This window comes from Gallus gallus, chromosome 11 (genome assembly GCF_016699485.2).
Source record: "Gallus gallus isolate bGalGal1 chromosome 11, bGalGal1.mat.broiler.GRCg7b, whole genome shotgun sequence".
Classification (NCBI taxonomy): domain Eukaryota; kingdom Metazoa; phylum Chordata; class Aves; order Galliformes; family Phasianidae; genus Gallus; species Gallus gallus.
Genome location: NC_052542.1, coordinates 12879735 through 12905447, shown reverse-complemented (window position 1 = coordinate 12905447; position 25713 = coordinate 12879735). Strand labels below are relative to the sequence as shown.

The window sequence follows — 25713 nt, the reverse complement described above, 5'->3', positions numbered from 1 at the left end:
CCTGATGTACAAAAAGTAATCTCTCCTCTGCTTTAGAGGAGGGCACAGAAATGATCCAAGGGATGGAACACCTCCTCTGTGAGGTCAGGTTGAGATTTGGGGCTGGTCAGGCTGGAGAAGACATGGCTTCAGGGAGACCTGAGAGTGGCCTTTCAACAGCTAAAGGGGGGGCAATAAGAAGGAAGAGGACAGACTCTTTAGCAGTATCTGTTGTGACAGAACAAGAGAAATGGCTTCAAACTGAAAGAGGGGAATTTTAGATTAGACATAATGAAGTTTTTTACAGTGAGAGTGGTGAGTCACGAGCAAAGTTTGCCCAGAGAGATGGAACCCCGTCCTTGGACATATTCGAGGTCAGGCTGGACCAGGCTCTGAGCAGCTTGGTGGAGCTGTAGGTGTCCCTGTTCATTGCAGAGGAGTTGGACCAGATGACCTTTAAAGGTCCCTTCCAACTCAAATGATTCTATAATTCTATGAGTCTATGATTTAGTAGATTGGACTTTTCAATCTTTCATTGTTTTTGCTAATCTTAAGAGAAGGTTTTCTCTCATTGTTGAGGCTGTTCTGTTCAAGATCCCTAATAAAGTGCAAATGCATGGGTAAGGAGGAGACCGTATTCTAGGATTCACTGCTCATACAATGGCCGTAACTGAACCCTTTGTAATGTGTTACATTTTCAGACATTAACAACCACAGGTAAGAATCTGGACACAGTTTCAAAAGGCTGGACCAAAGTACTGAAAAAGCTGTGAAATATTGCTTTTCACCCCACAGTAAAATATGTCAGTGTTTCCTTGTGTATCTTAGTGTCTCCTTCTGTCAGATACACAACCCAATCTGACTATATCGAATACTACTAATGTGAACTGTAAACTGCTTTATACCTTCTGAGCTTGGTGACAGGATAAAAAGATTTTCCTATAATGGCAAAAGAGAATTGCAATCATCTGGAAGCTGCAGACTGTTCCCTTAGCAAAAGACCGGATGCCCAATTTAATTGGTTGTGCTTCTCTAGAAAAAATAGCACACTCATTAAAACATCAAAACTCTAGGTTCCAAGATATCTGCTTTTTTGAATTACAGCATGTGTCGAATACGAGAGTTGATAATATTTCACCCTGATTATACTTTTGTAACCACCATTTATAATTTGCAGGCAATCTGTGGGGGACAGGAAAGCTCTGCGTATTATGGATTTACATTGTTGAGATCAATGTTATAAGCATATTCACATTTGTAAAATAGATGGAATGGCTTTATTCTTCTCCCTGAAGTCCTAAATCAATGTGGAGCTTGTTTTCTTCTTTGTTTCTTTCTCGCTTTTTATTACAAAAATTGAAAAACTCAAAATAAAATATTAAAATATGCATATAGCCTACTCTGCCATAGCCTGAGCTGTACTGTGAGTAAGGAATATCATACAGGTATTTCATTTCAGCAATGTATTTATAATTCTGTCCTCTGTAGGAAAATATCCCAGAGTGTTTTATGACAAATCATAATATATTACAAAGACAATAACTGCAGTGGGGGAGGGAATGTTACTTAGGGAAGCAAAGACTTCACTTCATTTTGCAGCAAATTAAATATCAGATGCAAGGGTTTCATATGGCAGCTGCAATACCCCCAAGTGCTCTTGTGCACTGCAGAACGTGGCGACAAGTGCTTATATAGCATGGACACGAGCCAGACAGCCATGACTGTTATAAGCATGGAGAGCTTTTTTTTGGCATTAATTTTTCCCTTTCAGAATACAACCATTTTAATATTGTGGACACCTTCTGTTTGTTCTCCCATCTTACATTTTATTAGCAACAACAACATCACATTGTTTGTGCACGGTACCATGTTGCACTTCAACTAAGAGCGTTTTGTCTTCAGAAGGTCCCACTCAGGCAACTATGAGGGTGCAGATGTTTAAACCCTAGCTGGGTTTGGATAGTCATGTTTTCTATACACTGCACTGATGAACACTGTTCTCATGTTAGATGTGTTGGCTCCCAGGTACTTCGCTTTTTAATAGGTTTTTAAGATTTAATTGGAAGGTCTTCTGTGTGATTACAGATCTGGTTTCAAAGGATAGCACTCCAGAAGTTTTCTTGACTTCCTGTGTCCTCACTGCATTTTATGCATTTTATGATAGGGTTTGTCATATTTGAGGAACTCCTAAGGCAATTCTGAATGTTTTGAAAATGAAGACTAAGAAACTAGTGAGATGGCTTATCCACACAACTGTTTTATTTTTTTCTCTTTTTTCCTCTCATCTCCTCCCTTTTCTCCTATTTTTTAGCATGCAACTGGATAGAAAATTGGTCTGAATATATGATCTTAGTCTCGTTACAACATATGTTTTAGGACAGGCAGTAATCATACAGATAGAGAGAGGGAGAGATTTACTTATCTTTGGTCTTAATGTGCAGCATTTTGAAAAGACTGTGGAGTCATTGTTCTCTCTCCTTTTTACTAAGGTTTCACTGAAGAGTCCAGAGATTCAGAAGATTCTTTCTCCCTTTGATTGTAAGGAGTTTATTAAGAACTCAGCAATAAATATCAGATGCTTAATTTATTCTTTCCAGTACTGAGTCATTGACTTTATCATCTTGTGTGGTGTGCCTTACACTTTGAGTAGTAATCCTCCTCCCTGAAATTCTGTCTTCAGGGACAAAATTGTTGCATAACCTAAGATGTTCTGTCCTTATCTCCTCTCTTTCATCTTCTATACCAGTTGTTCTGAATTTTATCGTGACAGTTTAGGAATTCTAATTGTTAAACTTGAATTCTTATGTACTGCAAAGATTCTCCACACAGGAGTGAATTTCACTGGTCTCCTCCTTCGATACAGGTGTTGGCCTGCTTATAATTATTTCGTAAAGCAGTTTTATCTGTGCATCTCTCTGAGAGGCTTACCTGGCCGACTATCATTTTATTTGGAATTCTGGGACAGCTCTCAGCTCACTTTAAAGCTGTGTCAATCTTCAGGTAGTGTTATTTCTTGATCCTCTTTTATATGAAACTGATTCCCTTTGATACCTATCTGGCATTTTTATATATATATATTTTTATTTTCCTTTGGTGTCATTCTCTGGTTAAAAAAAATGTTTAATGTTCTATGTGTCTTTTTTCTCACAATAGTACTCCTTTCAGCCCTTACAAACATTTTTTTCTTTTATTATGCATATTATTGAAACAATGTCATATAAAACTTCAGCCTACTCTTTCTTTTCCTTATCACTGGTATTCTTTTTAACTTCATTTGCTCCTATATACCATTTTGTGTTGTGTTTGCTCCTTAACCCTTGAATTCTCTTTGCAGTTAGAAATACTTAATCATAGCATTTGCTGCCAGATGTCATGGTGAGCAACAACCTCTAGGTCATACTTTAATATCCAGAAGCAATTTTCATTTTACTTTTGTGTTCATTTGTTCATTTCTTCATTCCATTTCCTTTTACCCTACACTTCTGTGACTTTTCTAAAGCTCCAGTTTAATGTCCTCACAGAAATCTTCCTCATTTAAGATAAACAAAAATAATGGGGCTGGTTTCGATCTAGCAACTTGATCATGTCTGGCTTCCTGCCAAATCTCATTGATTCCTTTTTAGCTTTTCTTTCCGTACTATGTTGTGTGCAGATTGTTCTTATAAACCTTTATCATACTTGAGTTGTTCCTTCCTCTTCAGAATTCACGTCAAATGAACTGAAAACTATGATAACTAACTACTTTCACATCTGTGGTGTTTTATTTTAATGGACATTTGGTTAAACCTCTCTCAGATCATAGTCTTTTTCTGCCAATATTTCCCTTCATTATCTTTATTTCTGTATTACAGTTGTTTCTCTGTAATGCATGAGGTGTTAGATGTCATCTAGTATACGTCTCAGATGCAAACCATTTTCCCACGCTATTTACAATATTCTCTTTAAAAATCTTAAGATTTCTACAACACTCTGATATCTTCAGAACATAGCACTTATGTCCAGGTATGAAGGCAACTACATCAGGTACATATTGGGCTGAATCACCCTAAGATTTCTCTCATCAGTTTAAAAAAAAAAAAAAAGATGAAAAAATGTAGCCTAGGATCTTGAAAACTTCATAGAATCATAGAATCACAAGGTTGGAAAGGACCTACAAGATCAACTAGTCCAACCGTCCTCCTATCACCATTCCTACCCACTAAGCTACTAAACCATAGAATCATAGCACCTCATCCACCTCATCAACTTACCACTGTAAGTCTTATACATTCAGTGCATGTTTAAATGTCCAGTCACATAAGGTTGAGGATGTGTATTTAACTCTTTATGTTTTTGTTCTGTTAACTGAAATCTTTCATGTGCTGATGTCCAGATGAAACTGGATTTCTCATACCTTACATAAGGAATATGCTATTGAATATGACTTTTGAATTCTGCCCTAAGATCTCTGAGCAACACTGATACTCATTCTAGGAAGAATACTCCTGAAAATACTGGTTAACAAATGGTAAATTAGTATGTGTTAACAGAGATGGCAGTTTAGCAGTCTGGCAGGTAAGGTCTTCTAGCAAGCAATTCTAAATAAGCAGCATATTTTATATTTAGTGAGGGACTGTATGACATCTTTTCTAGGATGCAGTTGTTCTTCTAGTATGTTTCTGTTGCAACTTTAACAACAAGTATGCCAAGAGGAAGAGCAACATTTGCAGAGAGTTTTAAGAGATTATGCAAGGTTTAGGTATGTATCTGTGTCCTCCACACGCTGACCCCGAGGGAACTGGAAATTTTCTTTACCTCTCGCCTTAAGTGAAACTTCCCAAACACAGTTGAGAATAACAGCAAGTTACTGTGTAAAAAAGTCTTGTATTTCGTCATTATAAAGTCTGTTCAAGAGATTACAAATTCTGAAACAAAAACCCTTCACTTCAAAAAATCTCAGTGGGAGACTAATAGAGAATAAAGAACACTGTGAGAAGGAAAATGAAGGCAAATTTAAATTTGTCTGTCATCCTAACTAAAAGCAGGTTGTAAAATAATCTAGAAAAGAATTATCATTAAAATTTACTTGAAAAGTAAAATGATGTTAATAGGCTGCTGATGAATCAAAAAGGAAAATACTGTATACATATACCACCTGTATTTTCTTTTTAGGTGAAATTATATCCTATTAAGACCAACAGGAAAGCATGCATTAATTTCGAAGTCTCAAGGTTAATAAGCATTTCAACTATCTAATATTCGTATTGCCACATTTCCATTTTATACATTAACAACTCGTGATTTCACTGATAAATTGATCTAAGTTTTCAATAGGTAGCAGTTACAGGAATTATGAATCCACATGATGTCTTGGAAGGAGTCCCTGCCCATGGTAGGAGGATTGGGAACTATGTGGTCTTTAAGTTCCTTTCCCATCCAAACCATTCTATGACTCTGAAATAAGCAACACTGCCAAGGTATGTCAGCCAGTTACTAGTTAAATCTTACCTTGAAAGGTATTCCAATATTAAAATACTGGGAAAAAAAAATTATCTTAGCTGCTTTGGAGTAATTGCTGTTGGAATCTGTAAGTGCTACCTTCAGTCTAAATCTATTGGAAAGCAACTGTTTTTTTTTTTTTTTTTTTTTGAGATGTGACTGACTGCTGATGACAGTGTGCCAGTACATGGAGATAAACAGCTTTCCACTTCATTCTCTTATGGCAATGGACTCTACCCCCATCCTATCCATTTTGCATATTATATATATCAGGATAGGAGAGTATGGTTAATCTAAGAAGAAGTAACCACTCAGGCTACAGCCAATCCTGAGTCATCACTTGTCTTCATTAGTAATAGCGTGAATAGAATGATAGAATCATTAAGGTTGGTAAGAACCACTATGATCCTCTAGTCCAAACATCACCCCATCCCCATCATGCCCACTAAGCCATGTCCCTAAGTGCCACATTACCCTTTTCTTTAACAGCTCCAGGGATGGTTACTCCACCCCTTCCCTGGGCAGCCTGTGCCAATGCCTTACCACTCTTTTTGAGAATAAATTTTTCCTAAGTCACAGCTTGCCATGCTCATGGTCTCATTTATTTCAAAACAGCAACTATCAGGGTATAAATAGAGTGAGGAGAAAAAGACCAGATCTCAACAGTGACCGAGGAGTTTGAGGAACTAAGGATGACAGATCCTAAAGAGCCTAGCATTTATGATGTAGGTGGGGAAGAGGTGGGGAATGATAAGAGGTTCATCTACCTTGCAGAGAAGGTAGTAAAAAGTTGGAGCATTCTTTTGGCTTGGTATTAGAAACAGAAGAAAAGCAGCAAGCCCAGTAATTCAAGTGTTGTTGCTATAGTAATATGCTTGAGGAAGAAACCTGATACGCATTTTTGAAATTGGCTGTAGGATGGGTTCTATCTATATTGACACATAGAAGACTAGTTGAAAAATCCAGCCATGCCCAAGTCAGTGATTTCACACATAATTGTTTCTTGCGTTATTTGGTTATAGCTTGCCATTCATCCATCCACATCATCAAAGGGAGGTAAGAAAGTAGCGTAAACACGCATACAGGCCTCAGGGAACTCACTCCTTGTACGTTTGTAGCGCCAGCTGGATGCATTGATGTCTCCTTGTTACCCTGTCATCCTCTTGTTTAAGCATTCTCACTGCTGGATGGATGCTACTCACTAGCCTGCCTTCTAACCCTCTTGGTTCATTTAGAGATTTCTACCCATTGATAGTGATTTCCCTCTTTTCTGTGGAGTCACTTTTATTGCACCTTTTATCCTAATCAACTCCTCCATTTTATTTACACTCTTTCTAATACTTTCACAGTTTCGTTTTTTTCCTACTGATTGACTTCCTCTTTTCCCTCCAGCTAATCTTGTTTCATTTTTTTCCTTTGCTGTGGAAAAGACGTTGCCAAAATGTCATCTCTAATCTTGTTTCCCATTTCTAGCATGTAATTTATTAATCCTCTCTTTCCCTTTTTTCCCTTTTTACTGAGCAGCCTACATGCTAATACAGCTCAAGTTTTATTTTCAGATTGTCAAATAAATAATTTCACAAGTCTTAAGAGTAGAAGAAAAATAAAAATGAGCTTTGAAATAATGATCACCCCTGTCTTTCCACCAAGGCACTTGAGTTTATACAAATCACTTTATTTAGGGATGGTATAGCTGTCCCATATAAGTTAAATTAATTATTGGATTGGGTATTTAAGGAACTAAGGTGAAAAGCCAGCCTTTATCTAACTGGTAAGAATGACTAAACAAAACTTTCATATTACTCTAATTCTACTCTCTTAAAAGATAATAAAACAGTCTTAAATCTGTAATGATACTGGGTGTTTTTTTGAAGGGTTGGTGATTTTTTTTGTTGTTGTTTTTTAATGTCACCTTGGTTTTAGTAATAGTTCTTTAGTTTTGAGTTGCATTGGTAAGTTCTTAGCCTTTTACTTGTACTTGTGAACATTTTCACTGGCTCCATAAGTCAAAAGGAAAGAGAAAACCATCAGTTCTTTTGGAGTAGAGATGAAAGAACATGAAATGTAAGCAGTGTTTCTTCTTTGTGCCAGGCTTGCTTTAATGTAAAATATTATTTTTACTGATAAATGTTTTAGCATTGCTATGTTTAATGGAAAAGAGTCGTTACTCCCCAATTTAACAACTATACCGTCTTTGCAGATTCTCAGTTACTGCTTATGCTCCTCTCATTTTTTGACACCTGTTATGACTATTAGTCTTTTATCAGACATGATAACTTTGCTATGGAGTAAGAAGTATGTGGAGTACATGCACTGTGACATTTTTCAAAGTAGTAATCTAGTGTATGCTTCAGCAACTGCAGAGTGTTTTCTTACAGTATTGCACCAATCTGGTAGCATAAATGCAAGCAGAACCAATACTTAACACCATTTTCAATAGCTAATTTATGTCTATAAGAGCACATTCTAATATCTAAGCACTAGCCATCCCTAAACTTGTTTCCACATCTGAGAGTCCTTCATATAGACTCACAGTGTGCAGAGCCAGCCTGCTCAGGGTACTGTCTGCAGTGTGTCTGTTATGCCAGAGTGTAATAAGGAGACAGGCAGACAGGCAGAACAGCAGCTCTGTGGCCAGAGATCGATGTCACCCTGTGCTCTAGGATTATCTCTGCTAAAGCTTTTCATGGAGTTCAGCAGTCAGTCAAGATTAGCTGTTTTGTAAACCCAGGTTGTGTTAGTTTCCTTGAAATGCATGGGTTTAGAAAGCAAATGGTGTAAATATGACTGCATCACTAAGGCAATTAAGCAGCTAAAGACGTTTAGTACTTGTTCCTGTCCAGCTTTTGCAGAAGAGCTAGTATCTTTGATAGGCATCACAGCAGCTGCAATAGCCATGGATACTGAAGAATACTAAGCCAGGCTTCTAAGTCCAGTATTTTAAGTACCATTAAGAATGTAAAAGAGATTTCTTGGTTGCTGATTAACTCCTGGAACTTCTTGAAATGTGTGTACATGGTCCTTTGCATGCAGATGTGAGCTTCCTATGCCTTCGCTTAGGACAGTCTGTGCGCCTTCAGTAAGTGCAGCATCAGGTGAGCTGCTAAGCTTGAGAAAGTGTTTACTGGCTCAGGTGTCATGCTGCACTGGTATGCCTGTGTTACAGTCTTGCTAGTATGGGCAAAGCAAGCTCCTATCTGCAAGGAAGTAACTGTATAGATCCAGTCTCTCTCCACCAGTTACACTCTCCAGGTATATATATATGTGCTTTGGGGTGCACCCACAGACAATTTTTGACACTGGAGAGTGTTTCTTGGGAAGAAACTTCAGTATCAATGTACTGGCATGACTCAAGGAGGTAGACTGGCTAGTCAGCCTGAGAAGCAGTTTTTTTTCCATCCAGCCTAGAATATTTGTTGCTTTGAAGACTGAGTATCTAGGATTGGGATTAGAGGGGGAATAGGTTAACTTTGTGTCACCTAGGAGAGTGCCTGAAAGATTAGGTTTGCACATTCTGGAACAGGGCTTCTTCAGCCCAGGCTGTTCAAGCTGTATTACCATATTTCCTCTATTATATTTATATAAGCTGTAAAACAACAATGAACTGGGGAAGCAAACGTGAGCTGGTGTTTCACTTACTCATGTTAGTGCTCCGCTTGTAATAGTTGTTAGTTCTTTCCATTGACTTAGTGATCACATGTTTCCTACAAAATGAAACAGCTTCAGCAGGAGCCAAGCACAGGTACTGCAGTGCTCAGGTCGGTACGCAGAAGAGGAAGAGAAGCAAGGGAAGAATCATGTTCTGTGTAGGACCTGATAGAGCAGACATGGTCTTAAAGTGATGCCTCCCTTGGCATCACGCATGAGACATGAGATACCTACCTGTACATCCCAGCACAATGAGATGCAATCTGTGTGCCGGAGTGCAATATTTAGGCAAACATTCTAAAATAAAGTCAACTTGCTTGTTAAGGACTTGTTGCAAACCTATTTTGATTGATTTGATTGATATTCATCTTCCTGATGAATGCAAGTTTTAGTTTATCATTTTGTGGTTAATGTCTTTTTGTAGCTCTGCTCCAGGTCTTTGACAAGGTTTCAGTTCAGGCCACGTTTCATTTGAGAGATTTCCATGAGACAGAGACAGTTCTCCCCCATGTTTGATCTCTTAGCTACTTTTGCCATTCCAGACTAGTAGGACCCTGAGTGCCCTGCTCAGCACTGTGGTTTGCACTAAACAGCCAGTCACTCAGGAAGCACATACTAATTATTTAAGTAAGTCTTTCTGCCTTCATAATTTGTTTTGTTTTTCATCCCACATCTCCCACAGGCAGATGCAGTGTGAACGTTTTTCACACAGAGCAGATTCTGAAGTACGTGTAGTGGAAATGCTAAGTCATGGCTTGAAGCAGTGATTGAGCACCTGGTGGGAAGGCAGGGCCAACCCAGGGGAGCTCAGGTGCATGCAGTGTACCTGAGTGACCAGAAGGGGTGGAGCCAGGATCCACCCCTTCCCAGACCTCATTTAAGGGTTAGCAGTGGAGGCAAGGATATCTTGTTGGCCATTCCTGCCTACTGGAAGCCTTCCAAAGGTAAGCAGTTTTTCTCCCTTTGTTTCTATGTCCACAGCTGTTGCATTTTGGCTTTTTCTCATTTGCTGCAGCTTAGGATTGTGTCACCCCTTGGCTATCGCTGTACTTTCCATCACATTATAGCATTACTACCTTACCTTACAGCACTAGGAAATGATAACAGATCATAGACATTTGTAATGTTAAAATACAAACAGTCAGAAACCTGCGGACACTATGCTATGGATGTTTGGGCTTTGGGAACAGTAAGAGTAAGCAAATCTGCTAATTAAAGGGATTAAAAATGTTCTCCAGTGCCGGAAAAGTAAAAATGAGAAACATCACAGCCTAGTATATTTGCCTGTTGCATTAATGATATCTGCAAATAACGAAGCATTTAAATGCTCATTACCAATATCTGTTACTTCTATGCAGATGTGATGGTTTTCTTTGCTAGTGTTCGTCAGTCTACCATGAGTTTCATTCATATTCCATGTGGATACATATTTTTTTCTTTGTTTTCCTTTGACATTAATGCGCTGGCAGCGATTTCTAAGTAGTAAAGCAAGGAAATTAACTTACATTTGCTGGCTTGCTAAAGTAAATTAGCTACACTTTTGACTTTCTGTGGTTTTACTCTGAATGGGAGAAGCAATAAAAATGAAATAAGGCTAATCACGGTTGTTCCATGGTTTTCTCTGTGGTGTGTTAAGAGGAGAAGAACCCATAACAAAAAACCTATGAGTGCATATCTGCTTAAAACAGGTCTCTAATTAGCTTCTATAATCGATCTGCCTGCTCTAGCAGGTGAACCAGGTAATTATCTTGTTTATACTCTAGGTGAGTCACAAAATGCTAGATAGCTTTCTCCATATCTTTAAAAGATAATGCATTGTAACAAGTGTTCCCAATATGAATGAACTGCTGCCATAACCTGTGCCATCTGTTTCACACACAGCAATGTGAGACCTCATTTTATTCTTTGTTACAAAAAGCTGCAGACATCAAAGAGCTGTCCCTTTGACCACTGTCTCAATCAAAGGATTTTTACCTAGACAAATCCTTACTTCCCACTATGATTTCAGTGCTGTAGCATATCAGGTGTTTTCTGGCTTGAAGAGGAGGAATCCAGTCATCAGCCCTTTTCTAAGGGCCAAATCTTGTCACTGTTCACTTCCCACAGGTCTTTTGAGTAGCACAGAAACTCCAAACTCACCGGTTAATTAGGTGTTAGTTACTTAGGGTGTGAGGCTTTGCAGACAGGCTGTGGTGCACTATACAATGTACATCTTTTACTCAGTATGATGTCGCTATCTGTCACCTTCCAGAAGGCAATGTTGGTTAAATGCGTGGTTAGAAATAACGGACTTAGTACTATCCCTGTATGTTTAATTGTGCATAAAAAGTCCCAGCATTTCACACATTGTCTTCTCTATTCTCATGTTATTCAATCTGTGCTTTATTTTCATAATACAGATACTTCTCTTTCTTGTAGGTTGGTTTATAGTAAGTTCTCCAAAGTATACAAAGGAATAATTTTTTGATAACTTTTGAAGGGTCACTGCTGTATTTCAAGCCTATGACCAGTAGCACTAATGACGTTATACTTGCAAAGAAAGGATCTTCAGAGCAGTTCTTCCTAGTATAATGTAGAAGTGTTTCATCTTTTCAGTAGTAGAGACCTCTTGCTTGTGTTGAATGGTGAAAATATAACACTACATGTTTTCTGTAATCATTAAAACAATGGCATTCCAGTTTCTCCCCAAGCTAAACATAATCCTGTCGTGGGCATGCCCCGTCCCAATTCTCCTTGATAGCTGAATTTAAAATTCCCATAAATAAGCTTTTTTTTCTATTCTTTTTTTTTTTTTTTTTTCCTAGACTTGTCCCTAGCAAATTTAGTTTCAAGGTCTTTTATTTCTGTTTCTAAAGTAATTATCCTCTGGGCCTCTTCCTTTCTTCCTGGTATGATGCTAGACTAATTATTCTTCTTCTAATGAATGCCTGAAATGGATCCCATATGGTGGCATATGTGCCTTCAGATGGAAGCTTCGTTTGAATAAAATAAGGAAATTCTTCTCTTGGGGCTTTCTTAAATTTTTCATTCTGTAACAATGATGAGTGAAATCTGTGTCTTGGGTATAGAAGCAGCCAACTTGCTTTCTATTACACTTTGAGCTTTCTCTGAACTGGAGATTTTCTTGACTATCTCTCATGTACTAAGTCCAGCTGTAGCTGTGAACTCTTACATCACGCTGTCATGAAGAATTTTTGAATGAGCTTAAGCATCATTACATATGTTATGAGAGCCATTTTTTTTTTTCCTCGGGGGAAAAAGAAAATTCTATATATACAATCATTTTCCTTATTGCCTTGGGGCTCAATTCACATCCTCGTTCTTTCTTTTGCTTCTTCTTGGTGTGCTCTGCAGGCCCATTGCCTGAATCAACTGAAACAGGGCTGTGGATTAGTACTGCTGCATAAAAGATGTACTATAATATGTATTCATAGACAACAGTAAGTGAAGTGTTATTTAAAAAAACAACAACAACAAAAAACACTAGTTCTGCATAAATTTATTTTAGCAGTGTAGCACTTGAATCATACTAATTGCTTGTGTAAACATAATCATTTTACCTTGTGTATGTTTTTGTTTTTGCTGTCAGAGACAAACTGGGGAAGTACTGTATTGATTTTCATTAGAACATTTGATCCCAAGTTGATAAAGAAAAAAGGACAATAACTAATTGTGCCACTATTAATAGTGAGCACTGCTGGGATTCAAAAAAGACCTCCAGCACTGTATGAGCCTGCAATCAGGGAGAATATTAGAACGGGAAAAAATGTCTGAGAACTGTAAGGTCTTAGTTCCTGTTTAAATGGAGAGCAATTGCCTCTGGGTGGTCTCAGCCTGAGCGTATCAAGTCAACAGCTTTTCAGCACACGTACTGTAGGCCTGTGAATAAGCTCATTTCTGACTTGCTGGCATTTTCTTGTTTTGTTTTGTCTTCTATGAATGAGTAATGTTAGCGTTCCAATAACTGAGCTCAGGCTTTACAAACCAACAAATAGATTTTAGTTTCTCTAACAACCTTTAAGCTTATACATTTCTGTAAGGCCTAATACTTGATTTGGATTTGTTCTATTTTGCACTATTTTGTCCTATTCTGTAAAGAATTTTCTGATACAGTTGTGAAGATTTCTAACTGACTAAACCTGGAAGAGTCCCAAGTGATCTGTTCAATAGCTTGTGTCCTTTACCTGACTGACAATCACTTGCTACAAATAACCAAAGGAACACAAACCATTTCAGGGGGTAATAATTTATCTTTCACAGAACAGTTGGTTTCTTTTCTTTCATTGACTCATTGCAGTGACCATACTGAATGCTTAATCCATGGTTCAGACAGCAGTTTCTTGTTCAACTTTCTTATTCAAGTCACACTGTCATTTTCTGTTGGAGCAGTATTTGCATATAGAACCCTTGATGAAAGACCAGTAACAACAGGGTTAGGGGAAAAGGTGATTTCTTATACATATAATAATCCTGTCTGTTTTTCCTGATGGAAGTTGTTTCAAGATGCCATCTTTAACAAGAAATGCTGCTAAAACTAATAAATAACTAAGAATCTGGAAAGCAGCACCTTTTCTTAGAAAACCAAAGCAGAAGTCTTTAGTCTTGGCTTCAGAGTTAGATCCCTAAATTCTTGTTAAGTGTCCAAAATAAATTGGTATGATAAAAAATTCCACTGACCCACAAATCTGATTTTTGGCAATATGAGTTATGAGTACTCTGAGCTTTGCAGAAGCAGACTGCTTTGAGCTATGTAATCAGACATGGCATTTTGTCTCCACTTAAATCTATCTAGAAGCTATGATTCAGGAATATCATTCTGGCAATATCAAATGCTGGACACTATCTTTTTCTTGACGAGGTTAGAAACTTTCCATTCTCTTTCCAAGATAGTTTACTCACTGAGCTCAACTCAGGAATTTTAGTAGTTTCCTATATCAAGAAGACAGATGCAAACTCAGTAATGCTCAAATGCTTCATGGTACCAGGTCTGACCCAACCTTTTGGGGCCAGAATTAAGGAGTTGTAAAGGCACTCAAAATCTGAAGTTATTTGTGGAAATTCTTAAGCAAAATGTAAACTGGGGAGCCATTGCCTTTCAGCAGAAGCTAATTATCTAGTCTGCTCTATCAGTTTTGAAAATGCTGTAGGGCAAAAATCAGAAGAGACATCTGGATATTCATATTGGTATTATATCTGATACTGCAGGAGGATGCTTTAAAAGCCAGCCAAACAAGTTAGCTTGAAAACTAGATACTAGTTTTACTCTCTTGCCTCCTGTCAGGAACCCGCAGTAGTTACCTGTCTCTTTACAAGGATCTTCCTCAAGCGTAACCTTGCTGATGGGTAGAAAATATCTACTATCCGGCCTAAATTTACTTCTTAGCACCTGAAAAGGGTACATCTGCCATCACAACATCCCTAAATCCCTTTAGGAGTCTTGACTTCTGTGCTTTCTGTGATCAAAAAAACAACAGCCTGCATATTGGAATTGCTTTCCCCACTGCAGGTGTGGTATGACACAGAAAAAAGATGTAATCTAATCTGCAACTAATAATATTCCAATGTGATGTGAGAAAGATAAGAAGAAAACTTGTTCTACAAATTGGTTGGCTTTATTTTCTAATATCCTAGGTGTTGTAAGTCCAGGGAGAGAAAGAAAGGGGGACTGTCCTACTGTTGACCAATTCCACTTAATCAATAGCAATCTAATGTAGTGACATCATGACTTTAATATTCTTATTACTGTTATTAATAATAACTGTTAATTACTATTAAAATAATTAAAATAATTATTACTGTACTAATAATTCTGTACTCACAGCTCTGTAGCTACCACATAGTCTTTTAAATTTTGTTGTTTCTTTCCCTTGCCTGTCATCAGATATGTATTGTCACCCAGTAAGAAGCATAACAAGACAATAAATACAAAGAAGCAAAGAATTTTGGAAAGCTCCCAGCAGTATTGTCAAGGACCCTTGCAGGTTTTCTTTGTCTGACACATTATATTTAAAAATTAATCCGAAGCACCCCTACAAAGATCTGTTGTACTTGCTTAACAAAATGGAGTATTGATTTGCCAAAGCCTAAACAAAGCAGCCTGCATGATTCATTGATTAGGAATTTGGGCTTGGTCCATGTGATCATTAACTTCTTTGTCAGATGCATTCATTTATTCATAAGCTTTGTTTATGGCAAGCCCCTTTTACAGGCTTGTTTCAAAATGACAAAAACCAAATGCGTTGTCTACCTTCCATATCACTGAATATGTAAGACAAAACAGAAGGTGCAATCAGCTTCAAAGATTTTATGAGCCCTTTGAAGAATGGAGGAACTCTGGTGGCTTTCATATAAGTCCAGGCTTCAGTATGATTTTGGAACTGTATGAATTTATCCAAAAAAAAAAAGAACATCCTGCTGCTGCCATGTGAGGAACCCAACCAAATTTGAGGAAGGCAGTGGCTGAACTGTCAGGAGCTCCCTATGCCTTTGCAACATTGTTCAGGAAATGCTGGGTGCATGACCTAAAGTCATTTTTTTGATGGACAATTGTTGCAATAAAATATGCTTGATGGAAACTTCAGATACACAGTTTAACAGATTACAAAACAGGATCTGGTTAAAAGCTGTGGCTTAGTCGCAAGTCAACAGCTTTCTGCTTTTTGCCAGTATATTCCCTCTGGTTTAATGCAAGAAAGGCAACAACAGGCAGGAGTTCAGAATTGTTGTTTTTCTTTTTTTTCTTTGTAAGATGGCAATGTTTTAGGTTCCAGACTTTGCTGTGTAGTTTAGTAGTAGGCAGGAAGTACTAACAATGAAAAATGAGTTCTTATGATAATATCTGAGTACTTGCTGTACTTCATTAATCCTGTATCAAAGAGTAACAAGACAGTCATGAAAATGTTATTACAGGGTAATGTAGGGTATGTGCTTACATTGAGTTAAATGCTCTGTAGTAACAGTGTTCAGCATCTTCCCTGGAAAGCACACAAGTTGGGTGACCCCACAGTAGATGATGGCCTCTGCCATCGAGGTGCCATGGGTTAAAAGCGTGCTTCGAGACAGTTACCTCCAAAGAGCTGGCATGTTCTCTCACTTAGCCTGTCGTAATTTTGCTGTAAGCCTATCTCTGTGGCACGCAGCCTCCTAACATCAAAAATGAGAACAGTGGGAAAAGAAGATTAAACAGTTTGTGGTGTGTTGTTTTGTTGGTTTTTTTTTTGTCTTGTTTAAAGAAAGAATAAAGTAATTTCATTCTCAGTAGTTTATACAGCTGAAGTCTAATTTACATGTTGGATGGGCTGTAATGTGAACAGGAGTACATTCTGACTTTGGAAGCTTAGACGTGTATCTGTGGATGTGGAATTAAGTCTTTTTTTTCCAGTGTTTCCTCTGGTTCTTGCAAAGATGGGAGTGGAAACCCCATGATCTGAATCAGGACACTACAGAATAAGTAACAGAAATTACTACTGCAGAAGGAAATATGAGTCTCAGCCAGAACTCTTGTTGTTTTTTTTTTTCCCCATACATTTTAGGCACTGGATTTTGGACAACTTGTACATAATTGGTATGTGACTGTGGTGATACGGACAAAGAATTTACTAGCTCAGTTTTTACATATTTGGGTGGGAGAAATGAACTTTATCTTAACCAAACTTACTTAGTGTGGTTAATTTGATCAAAACTCCTGATTAATAAGCCAAAAGTTGAGTGTCTGTCTGTGCTGGTCATCCATCTGAAACTTCAGTGACACATTCTCTCAGAAGGTGTTGGGCACTGCTCTTTACAAGTGATGAACTTGTAGCTATCTATCTCCTGCTAAATGCAAGCTCAAACAGGATGATTACAGCCTATTCTTTATCAGATATATGCTGATTTTTAGACAAGAACCTGGCACGAGCACTGATTTTTACACCAACAACAGAACAGAAAACACTCACAATTTGCCTAAAGCAAAGTTCCTGCGTAGTCTGTGTTGTTATCAATATAAGTCACACACCTTCTCTGCAATGAGAGCACATTACAAAATTCTTAAGCTCTGGAACATTCATTTGATTTAACTTTTTTCTTAAATTCAGGTTCTATTTATATTTGACAGTTATTTACTATATGCAAAACAGGATATCATGAATATGTACAATGTATTCTCTGCATACACAAAATGTATACACACATCTGCTACAGCAGGCTCACAGAACCAAAAAAAAAAAAAAAAAGAAAGAAAGAAATTAAAGCATTTGTTTAACATTGATGTTGTAGATGTGTATATACATTTTTCTGTTAGCAAAATATTTGCTTTGTTTTCTTTCATTATGAACTGAATATGTGCCATAAGAAATCGGCTTTAAATGAATGCACAATAGCTGGCTACAGTGGATAATTTCATTTAGGCACAGAATTACGAAGTAGCCATTTTTAACTTCAACTAGATTACACATTTACTAAACCTTCCATAAATTCATCATTTGGCTGAGTCGCATTGAGAATTGTTTTAAATAAATCTATGTGAAAATTAAATTTAAGTTGAAAAGCAGCAGGAAAAAGATGTACAGTAAGTACTTCATCTGTTGTAATAGGACTATTTGGAAGGAATACAAATGCACTTCAAATTGTAAAGAGCATAATTATTTTTCTCCAGAAGCTGAATGAAATAGAGTAGCTTCTGCCTATGTAATATTTGATATGAATTATCCTCATAAAATTCAAGTTGTATTTTTTTAAATTAAGTCTTTTACTGGTGCCAAGTAAGTTTCCAAATGACTTCTCAAATTCTTGGTTTTACTATAATGGCTGAATAGGACATAGGAGTTGTCTTAGCTGGGCAGAGCTGCAGTTCAGCTTCCCATCATACCGCTTTAGGCAGCGGACACTAACAGGTGCTTCACAGCGATTTCATAAACCTGAGGGGTGTCAGAAAAAGGGCACAGGCAAAACTCTAAACATGAAAGGACCTTAAAGAGGACAGCGTGATGGATTAGGTGACCTGTAGTCTTGATCCACCAAGAGGAAAAAGTTCATTCTAACCTCTGGCACAAAATTCTACTCTCAGGGTTTTATTCCTTTTCTATCTTATCTAACAAAGCTGCAGATATACATATTATCCATACGATGTTTAATCCTTTAAAAAGCCTGTTCAAGATTAGTGTATTATAGATGATTGCAAAAGATCTGGAGTGCCATGTAATAATTTATTGCTAGTAGATGACTGCTGGGATTCTGAAACACTTTGCATTGCTTGGGTTTGGTTGGGAATATCAGCAGGAAGGAGGAGATGGCTCCAGACAGCCATCCATCAAGTGATGCTTAAGAGCTGTTAAGAAACCACGTCAGAATTGCTAACTGTAATGACTCTGCATCCTTTTCCAGACAGCCTATGAAATTTGTTGTGACAAGAAATGATTAAGGACTCCCTCCCCCCGAAAATATCACCCAATAAACAAAAGCACAGCATGATTTGAATAGAGAGGTTTTTTTAAGGAAAGAGAGCTTGGGGGGCAGTCTGAACACTGAACAACTGTGCAGGAGCTGGTTCCAGTACGTAAAGCAGTATGTTTACATCAACATGGTGCTGGGCTGCCTAATGTGTGCTGCTGAGAGGCAGATGGTCTTTGCTCAAAGCTAGCTTTGTTCGACTGCAGCCATACACCACTCTGAATTTGAGCTAGCATGCTCTGCAGTGACACTGTGCTTCGGACAGTACCAGCTCATGTGAACCTTTCTCCACTTGCCTATTGCTGCTCTTTGTGAAGTCTGCTGCAGGGAGATCAGAACAATGAATTTAGACTACGAAAAAGCTACTCCTACTTGGTCTACCTGCTTCCTATGCATTTACAAATCTCTCCTCCCACTTTCTTTCCTTTTCGGGGGTCTTCAAAGATTTATGCCTGCAGCTAAATATCAAATAAAGACTTTTTTTTCCCTAGTATTGACCATGCACAGACTTCTGTATGAAGTTTAACCTTCAGGGTAGGAGTGATTGATATCCTGCATATTGTAGCCCAGGGTATGATCTAAAAATGAAGTTGTACATTCCCTCCTAAGGAAGCCTAAGAGCCAGGGGTCTGCACTGGAGAAGGGAGACGGAGATGAAGCTATCTATCTGTGTAAACATGACATTTTTCTGAATGACAATGGACAGTTGTAGTCTATGGTAATCAGCTACTTACTTTTGTGGTTTTGAAGGGTTGTGCCTGTCCAATTCACTGAACATCCTTTGGTCATTATAAGAAATTTTATCCAAGAATTTCCATTTTACCACATGCATATCATTCATAATTTTGTGTTATTCCGTCATCTTCACCTTCCTTTATCACAATTTCGCTATTTGCTCTTTTTGAGACAGTTCTGATCTCAGTGTCTATGGATAATAACATTTCTGTGGTTGGGTATAGTGTTAATTTAATTAAATGCTGTTTGAGTTCTTTTCTTAAGAGAAACAAGTCTCTTTAGAGACTTAGGTTTAAAAATAAAATTGTTCCAAACATGCATGAACTAAATGCCTACTCTATAAAATAAGTTACTGCCTTTGGAAAAGAAACAAATGCAAATGCTAGTTACTGTGCTTGAAAGAGGTGACAAGAAGTGCCAGCATCTTGGCTCATGTTGCAGCTTTATTGTCACAAATTGTTAGTTACATTTGAAAATTATGGATCTCTCTCATTGTGCAAGTTGTGTCTGCCAGTTGGTGCCTGTACACTAGAGTGGGTTTACCCAATTAACAGACTTTTCCATGCAGGACCCAGAATAACTGTGCATGCTTCCAAAATGTTACCACAGCTGAGGTTCATCCTTGAACTCTGGTGGTCTGGAACAACTGCCTTACCAGGTGAGCTAAACACAGGAGAAGCTGTACAAAGCATGCCTCAATGGAAGTCAGCCTTGGCACATCTAATCTAGCTGTATTTGTCTATAGTTCTCTCTGACAGATGTAGTCTGACTCAATCACAAGCAAACTGTGCAACAGACAGAACAGTATATTTAACCCCAGAGTGTTCATCAGATGAAACAGGCCATGGAAACAATGACATTTAAGTGCTACTTGTAATCTTCATCATTGGCCACCTCAAGCTATTTGCATCTCCCTTCTGGCAGCTGACTGAGTGTAACTTTCCTGGGAAGAGCTGTGTACTATTCAAGCCACATCTAAAACTCAAGGTAAGATGACAGGAGTGCCATCAGGTAACTGCTTTATAGAAATAAATGTTTGAGAGACTCAGAGATGGATTTCACGTAAGAGCTCAAAAAGAAGAGTCATGAGTAGAGAAAGCATTCCTGAGAAAAGACGAGCGTAACTGCTGTTCCCTGTCTGCCACCAAATTCAATTGCACGTTCTCTACTTTGGGCTTCATTAAACAGCAGTAACCTCGCATTTGCTAAGTACCCCACTGATAATGCAGGGCCATGGACCTTCCTGTATCTTTTTGCCTTGTTGCTGTATATAGATTTCTGCACTTCTCTAGTGCTGTAAGCAACATAGCACGTTTTAATTAAGTTGCAATTGAGAGATTATACCAAACTTCAGCTACAAGCTATTATGGCAGACTCTATTATAGAATAGTATATAGGAATGAATTACAACATAATCATGAAGTATCTATCACCTTTGTAAGTAGATGGACAGAATGTAATCATTTAAAAAAAAAAATTCCCATAACTGTAGTTTGGGATTCAATTTTTTCCCTTCCTTTAAATAGCAGTTAGTTATGTTTTTGTTGGCAAGTCTTTATTTCTCTAGTTGACAGTAGAAATGACCACTTTCTTTATACAGAGAAACAAATTGCTGTAGCCCTCTTAGTCAGGGTTTTGATGATCTACGTATCATGGCAGGCACTGCTTTATTAATTAATCCCAAGTTAACACAAACAGCTTTGTTCACAGAAGCATTCCAATAATAAAGTGCTGGGGAAAATGATAAACTTACTATCTGTCACTTATTTGAATGGTTTTCAAGCCTTTAAAGTATGTTCAGATTACTTTAAAAATAAGTAATTTTATTTTAATTGTTCGTAACCTCTCTAAGGTGCTCAAGTTCCAAATATCTGCACACTTTTTCATATTTTGTCTTTAAAACTAGATTTTGTTTTCCTAGTGGGTACAGTAGGAAGTCCTGTGTGTAAGATGAGGTCTGCTGCAAAAGTACTGCCTCCAGTTTTGTTACACTGCCCACAACAGCAGAGGCAGATGGTGGTGGTATGGCAGTAGAGGTTGAACCTTCCCTCAGTATTCCCTTACATTCTGTTGCTGCACTACAGATGGCAGCAGAGACAAAATGGCGCCTGACACAGAAAGTGTATGAAGCAAAGGTGTGGAACTGAATTCTTCCATGCAGAAAAAATTCACTGATGATTGCTGAACGTTTATGGAGACCAAACAGTGGATCTGAGCACACAGAGGCAGCGGGTGGTGCATTTCAGCAGTAGCAATAGTGGTCACCTCCACTGGTACAGACTTTGATGAGCTCAGCATGCAGGCTCTTGTTCATCACTGTCACAAATGCAGAGCTAACAGAGGTCACTGTTTTGAAAAATAGCATTTTGTATCTGAGAATTTGCTCTGTCAAACAGTGTTACTGTGCTCTTTGTATTTGTTGTAGTTTCCATGGAAATAAATAGGAGGTTTTACTTTTGGAGCAACCTCTGCATTAGTGCAGAGTAGTATAGCAGGTTTATGTAGCTGACCTAGAAATAATGCATTCTGCATGCCTCTTCAAAATATTTTTTTTTGCTTTAAATTTTGCTTATTCTGATATTTATAAAACCTTATTCTTTTTTCCTTTAAAAAGAGACACAATAGAAATGTTTTTATATGTGATATTTATCTTCATTCAATGAAATTTTTATGTAATTTATTAAGGTATTCCGGATGAAGAAAAACACTTTCCCTACTCAAAATGTTACTCTTTTGTTCTTTCCTTTTTTTTCCTCTTAAATGTTTTAGCAGAGAAGATGCTAAATCAAGCCATTCACTATTCATTTACATCTAGATATGGATGCTCAGGATTGAAGAGATCTTATTAGTTATATACTTTTCATTAGTGAACAGTTGCATGTGTTATGTTTTGAAGAGTCACTTAACTTTTCCACATCTCATTTTATATAGTTAACTGTGGGATCTAAATGAGCACTTCCATTTGTGGCATCTGTTATGTTTCCCGCTCCAGCCACCCTCTATGTCCCTCCTGCTGGGAGAACCTGAGCTGACACAGTTGCTGCTGGCAGTGTCACTGTCTGCTTTTCATCCAGAAAAATGAGTTCTGTGTCTTAAACACCCTAAAGGAGGCCAAATTGGATGTTTTGTGTCATTCTGCATTTTACTCAACCAGCAAAGGTTTCTCCTTCTCTATTCCCTTCATACTAGTGAGCATGTTACTCAATAGCAATATTTCAGAAAGGCTCTCAAGGGAAACAGGGCAAATGAGATCAGTGCAAAATTGCAAAACTCTGGGATCCAGCATTCTAGAAGCATTGCTTTTACTAGGAAAATAAGCTGTTACATGTCATTTTCAGCATCTATCTTGCTGTAAAACTTCCATATTTTCAAGGACTTAAGATAGAAGGTGCTTCTGGATGCACTGAACATAAGAAAATGCAGCTTTAAGGAAATAGATTGACATTTGGGGTTTTACAGTGAGTGAGATTTACTCCTGTGTAAAACAGTAACCAAGCTCCATCTCAATCCCTTATATTCTTGTGGTATAAATACCACCTGCTAGCAGAAGCAAGAACTAAATTTAAATGTAGTATAATTAAGTATAGACCTCAGAAAAGCAATGGTTACCTGCAGCTTCTAGAGACATGCAAACCTTTATTGTAGTCAGACGCTACTGACAGAAAACAGAATATCAAAGATCATGTTGTGCTCCTTCAGCACGAATTGGAGGACATGAATTTTAAAGTGTCTTCACTTTCCATAAGAACTCAGTGAACTGTCTGACCATCATTTGTTCAACAATATGTGCTCTAGTTGAATACACTTCCCACCTTCTTGGAGCCTCTGAAAGGTTAGGAGTGGTCAGTGTATTAACCACTTGGCAATAGAAGCTGAAGAAGTCCTTCCCCTCAGGACACAGGGCATGCACATACTCTGGCCTGCCCCCTCCTCCTCACTGCATTTGTTCAGAAACACACACATGAGCTGTTACTAACAAACAGCTACAACATTCAGTAGGTGCAGAGTAACCTCTCAGCTGCACTGGTCTGAGTTGAATGAACTACAGTTAAACATCTGAGCCACATGTCTGCTTTTGGAAGTGTCTGTGGAAACCTGTTCTCCCTGCAACAAAGAACCACCCAAACAACAAAAAACAACCCAAAAGAGATTAAAGGATCTTCCAGTTTCTCAAAACTATTAAATGCTGTTGTTCTCAGCTCATTCAAATTAATTTGAGGCACCCTGGCACATTTAAAGGGAATAAAATGAGATTGGAGGTTTGAGCTCTGATACACTTGACATGTTTTGCTGTGATAGGGAGGTTTGGCTTAACAGAAGTTTAATTGCCCCTCATACAACACTGAGGATAGACTTTCTAGGTCAAGGTCAGGATTCATAGGTGGTGAATAAAAGAGCCTTTCTCTGAATTAGTTCTTGCCCTAAAGACAATCAAATATCTTCCTGGAGCCCACATGGGAATGCTACTTGCAAAGACCAGATTCTATTTTGTCTGTTAGTACTAAAGAGAAAAAAAAATTGTTTTAGCACAAAAGGCTCATTTTTAATTTCATGAGAACTTTCAAGTGTGGCATTAGAAGAATACAAGAGCAATAATCAGTAATAACTCCTTCTGTCCTGAATTCAGAACACAGCAGAGTGCAGGAGGTCTGATTTGAATTAATTCATACATTTTAGGGAATCTGAACCTATGTTTTTCCTCTCTCACCAGGATAGCATCCCCACCACAAGCTTAGGATGTAAAGGGGTACACCTGCTCCCTAATTAGTATGTCATGCAAAATAAACTATTTCCCTAAAATGATAGAAAAATGCTCTCTTACATACTTACAGATGTATACATCATACAACATATAGTGGTGATGAAGCACTCTTTAGAAAGACAGATAAGGATTTCAATTTGAATTTCAATTCCCTGGGTAGAAGAAGCTGTGAACTGAAGTACCTTGCCTCTTCAGTGAGTAGTTTAGCTACTGAGATAAATAAGAGTAGAAGAGGAAACAGCTACTTTTTAGCCATCTGTTTAAAAGAAGGAAATTTTGCATTTACTTTTGTCAAAAGAAAGCCAGAAAGAAGGTTAGCATTTCCCCTTACCTTAAGTCCACAGAAAGAGGTGGTATTTAAGACGTAATTGATCATCAGGTTTCCAAATGGGTATCTTAAATGGCCCTCTGCATATGCCTGCTTTTGGACTCTAGTTCTTTATGCTCTCTGTAAAAGCTAGGCTGAAAAGGAAAACAGTAGCAACATTTGTTCAGAATTCTACATGAAAACCATTTGATTTTCACTAATACCAATATGATCACTAGTTAAGTGTGTTCTGTAAGAGGGCAAATCAAAGCCTCTTGAATATTAGATAGATAGTTCTGTAAGTAATGACTCCTATTTATTTCCAATGAAAACTACAACAGATACCAAGAGCATGATAACAATTTGGTAGAGCAAATCTCAAATACAAAACACTATTTTTCAAAGTATTCATCACTATTGGTTGTACATTTTTACCAGCCATTAAGAGGATGCCTGCATGCCACACTTGTAAGAATCTGTACCAGCAGAGGTGACCCACTGTTTGACAGCTGCTATGACAGCGCTGTTGCTAAAAAATGTTGCCCATGCAGTCCATTCTTCATTAGCCAAAACAGATGCAAGTCACAAGGTGCTAAATCTGCACTATACAGTGGGTGTGGCAGGATATTCCAGTCAAGACCAGCAGCATGCTCCACCGTCTTCACAGTAGCATGAATATTGGTGTTACCGTGCTGGAAAATAAAAGTTGTCTTCTCTGCCTTGCCTCTGGAATTTCAAACTCTCACCTCAGTGTCAAGAGTTGCCATACGAACAACATCCATCTCTGACACTGTGGACTAATATAATAAAATAGGAGTGCTGCCTTCAGAGCAGTCTTCATACTAACAACAGCAAATGAAAGTACAGTTGTGATGGCTGATTCAGGAGAAAATTCATTTTCTACTGCATAAATTTAGATGTTGCCCTGCACCTGCATGAAACCCACGTTCCAGGGTCACCAGGCATATGAAATTATGCAAGTAAAACTATATAGTAGATTTGTTCACGGTATTTTTTGCACAGCAAATTTTAAAGATGCTTAAGAATAAGATGTCTTCTCTTCTATCAGTGCAATTCCTTTAAATATCACAAAACAGAATGTTTGCTCAGAACATATTCTACATAAATATGGTAATCATTATTGTCAGAGAACAAACATATAAAGTAAAGTAACCATATAGCCTTTGAATAAACACAGGGTTTGCTATTTTCTCATATCACTTGGTATAATTGTTCATCTTTTTTAGCTAGCAGCAGAACATAAGTGCTTATGAAGCTCTAATACTATCTTACTGCAAAAATGCCTTTGCCCATAGTTTGGTAATGGTGCCAATTTTCCCTACATAAATTTCAAAGGTATATAGAAAGAATTTAT

At 37.8% G+C, this 25713-nt stretch overlaps 1 protein-coding gene and 1 long non-coding RNA gene across 54 annotated transcripts in view; one reads left to right on the top strand and one right to left on the bottom strand.

Moving 5' to 3' along the window:
* LOC107056831 overlaps positions 1-25713 on the bottom strand; it is a 274267-nt gene that overhangs the window by 7368 nt on the left and 241186 nt on the right. For all 5 annotated transcript variants that reach the window (XR_005862943.2, XR_005862941.2, XR_005862944.2 and 2 more), the window contains one exon: positions 24363-24493. This is a non-coding gene — a long non-coding RNA (uncharacterized LOC107056831). The remainder of the gene's footprint in view (positions 1-24362; positions 24494-25713) is intronic.
* LOC107054313 overlaps positions 1-25713 on the top strand; it is a 209996-nt gene that overhangs the window by 111283 nt on the left and 73000 nt on the right. For 36 of the 49 annotated variants that reach the window (XR_006931166.1, XR_006931168.1, XR_006931167.1 and 33 more), the window contains 2 exons: positions 19838-19927; positions 20015-20256. The exons of 7 other annotated variants lie outside the window; for them this stretch is intronic. Coding sequence is in view for 1 of the 42 variants with exons in the window: in XM_046899556.1 (XP_046755512.1) it covers positions 19838-19927; positions 20015-20133 (209 nt within the window). In the remaining 41 variants the exon portion in view is untranslated. Of the gene's footprint in view, positions 1-9787; positions 10050-16486; positions 16670-19837; positions 19928-20014; positions 20257-25713 lie in introns of all 49 variants that reach the window. 6 more of the 49 variants (XR_006931184.1, XR_006931177.1, XR_006931176.1 and 3 more) reach the window with 3 other exon arrangements.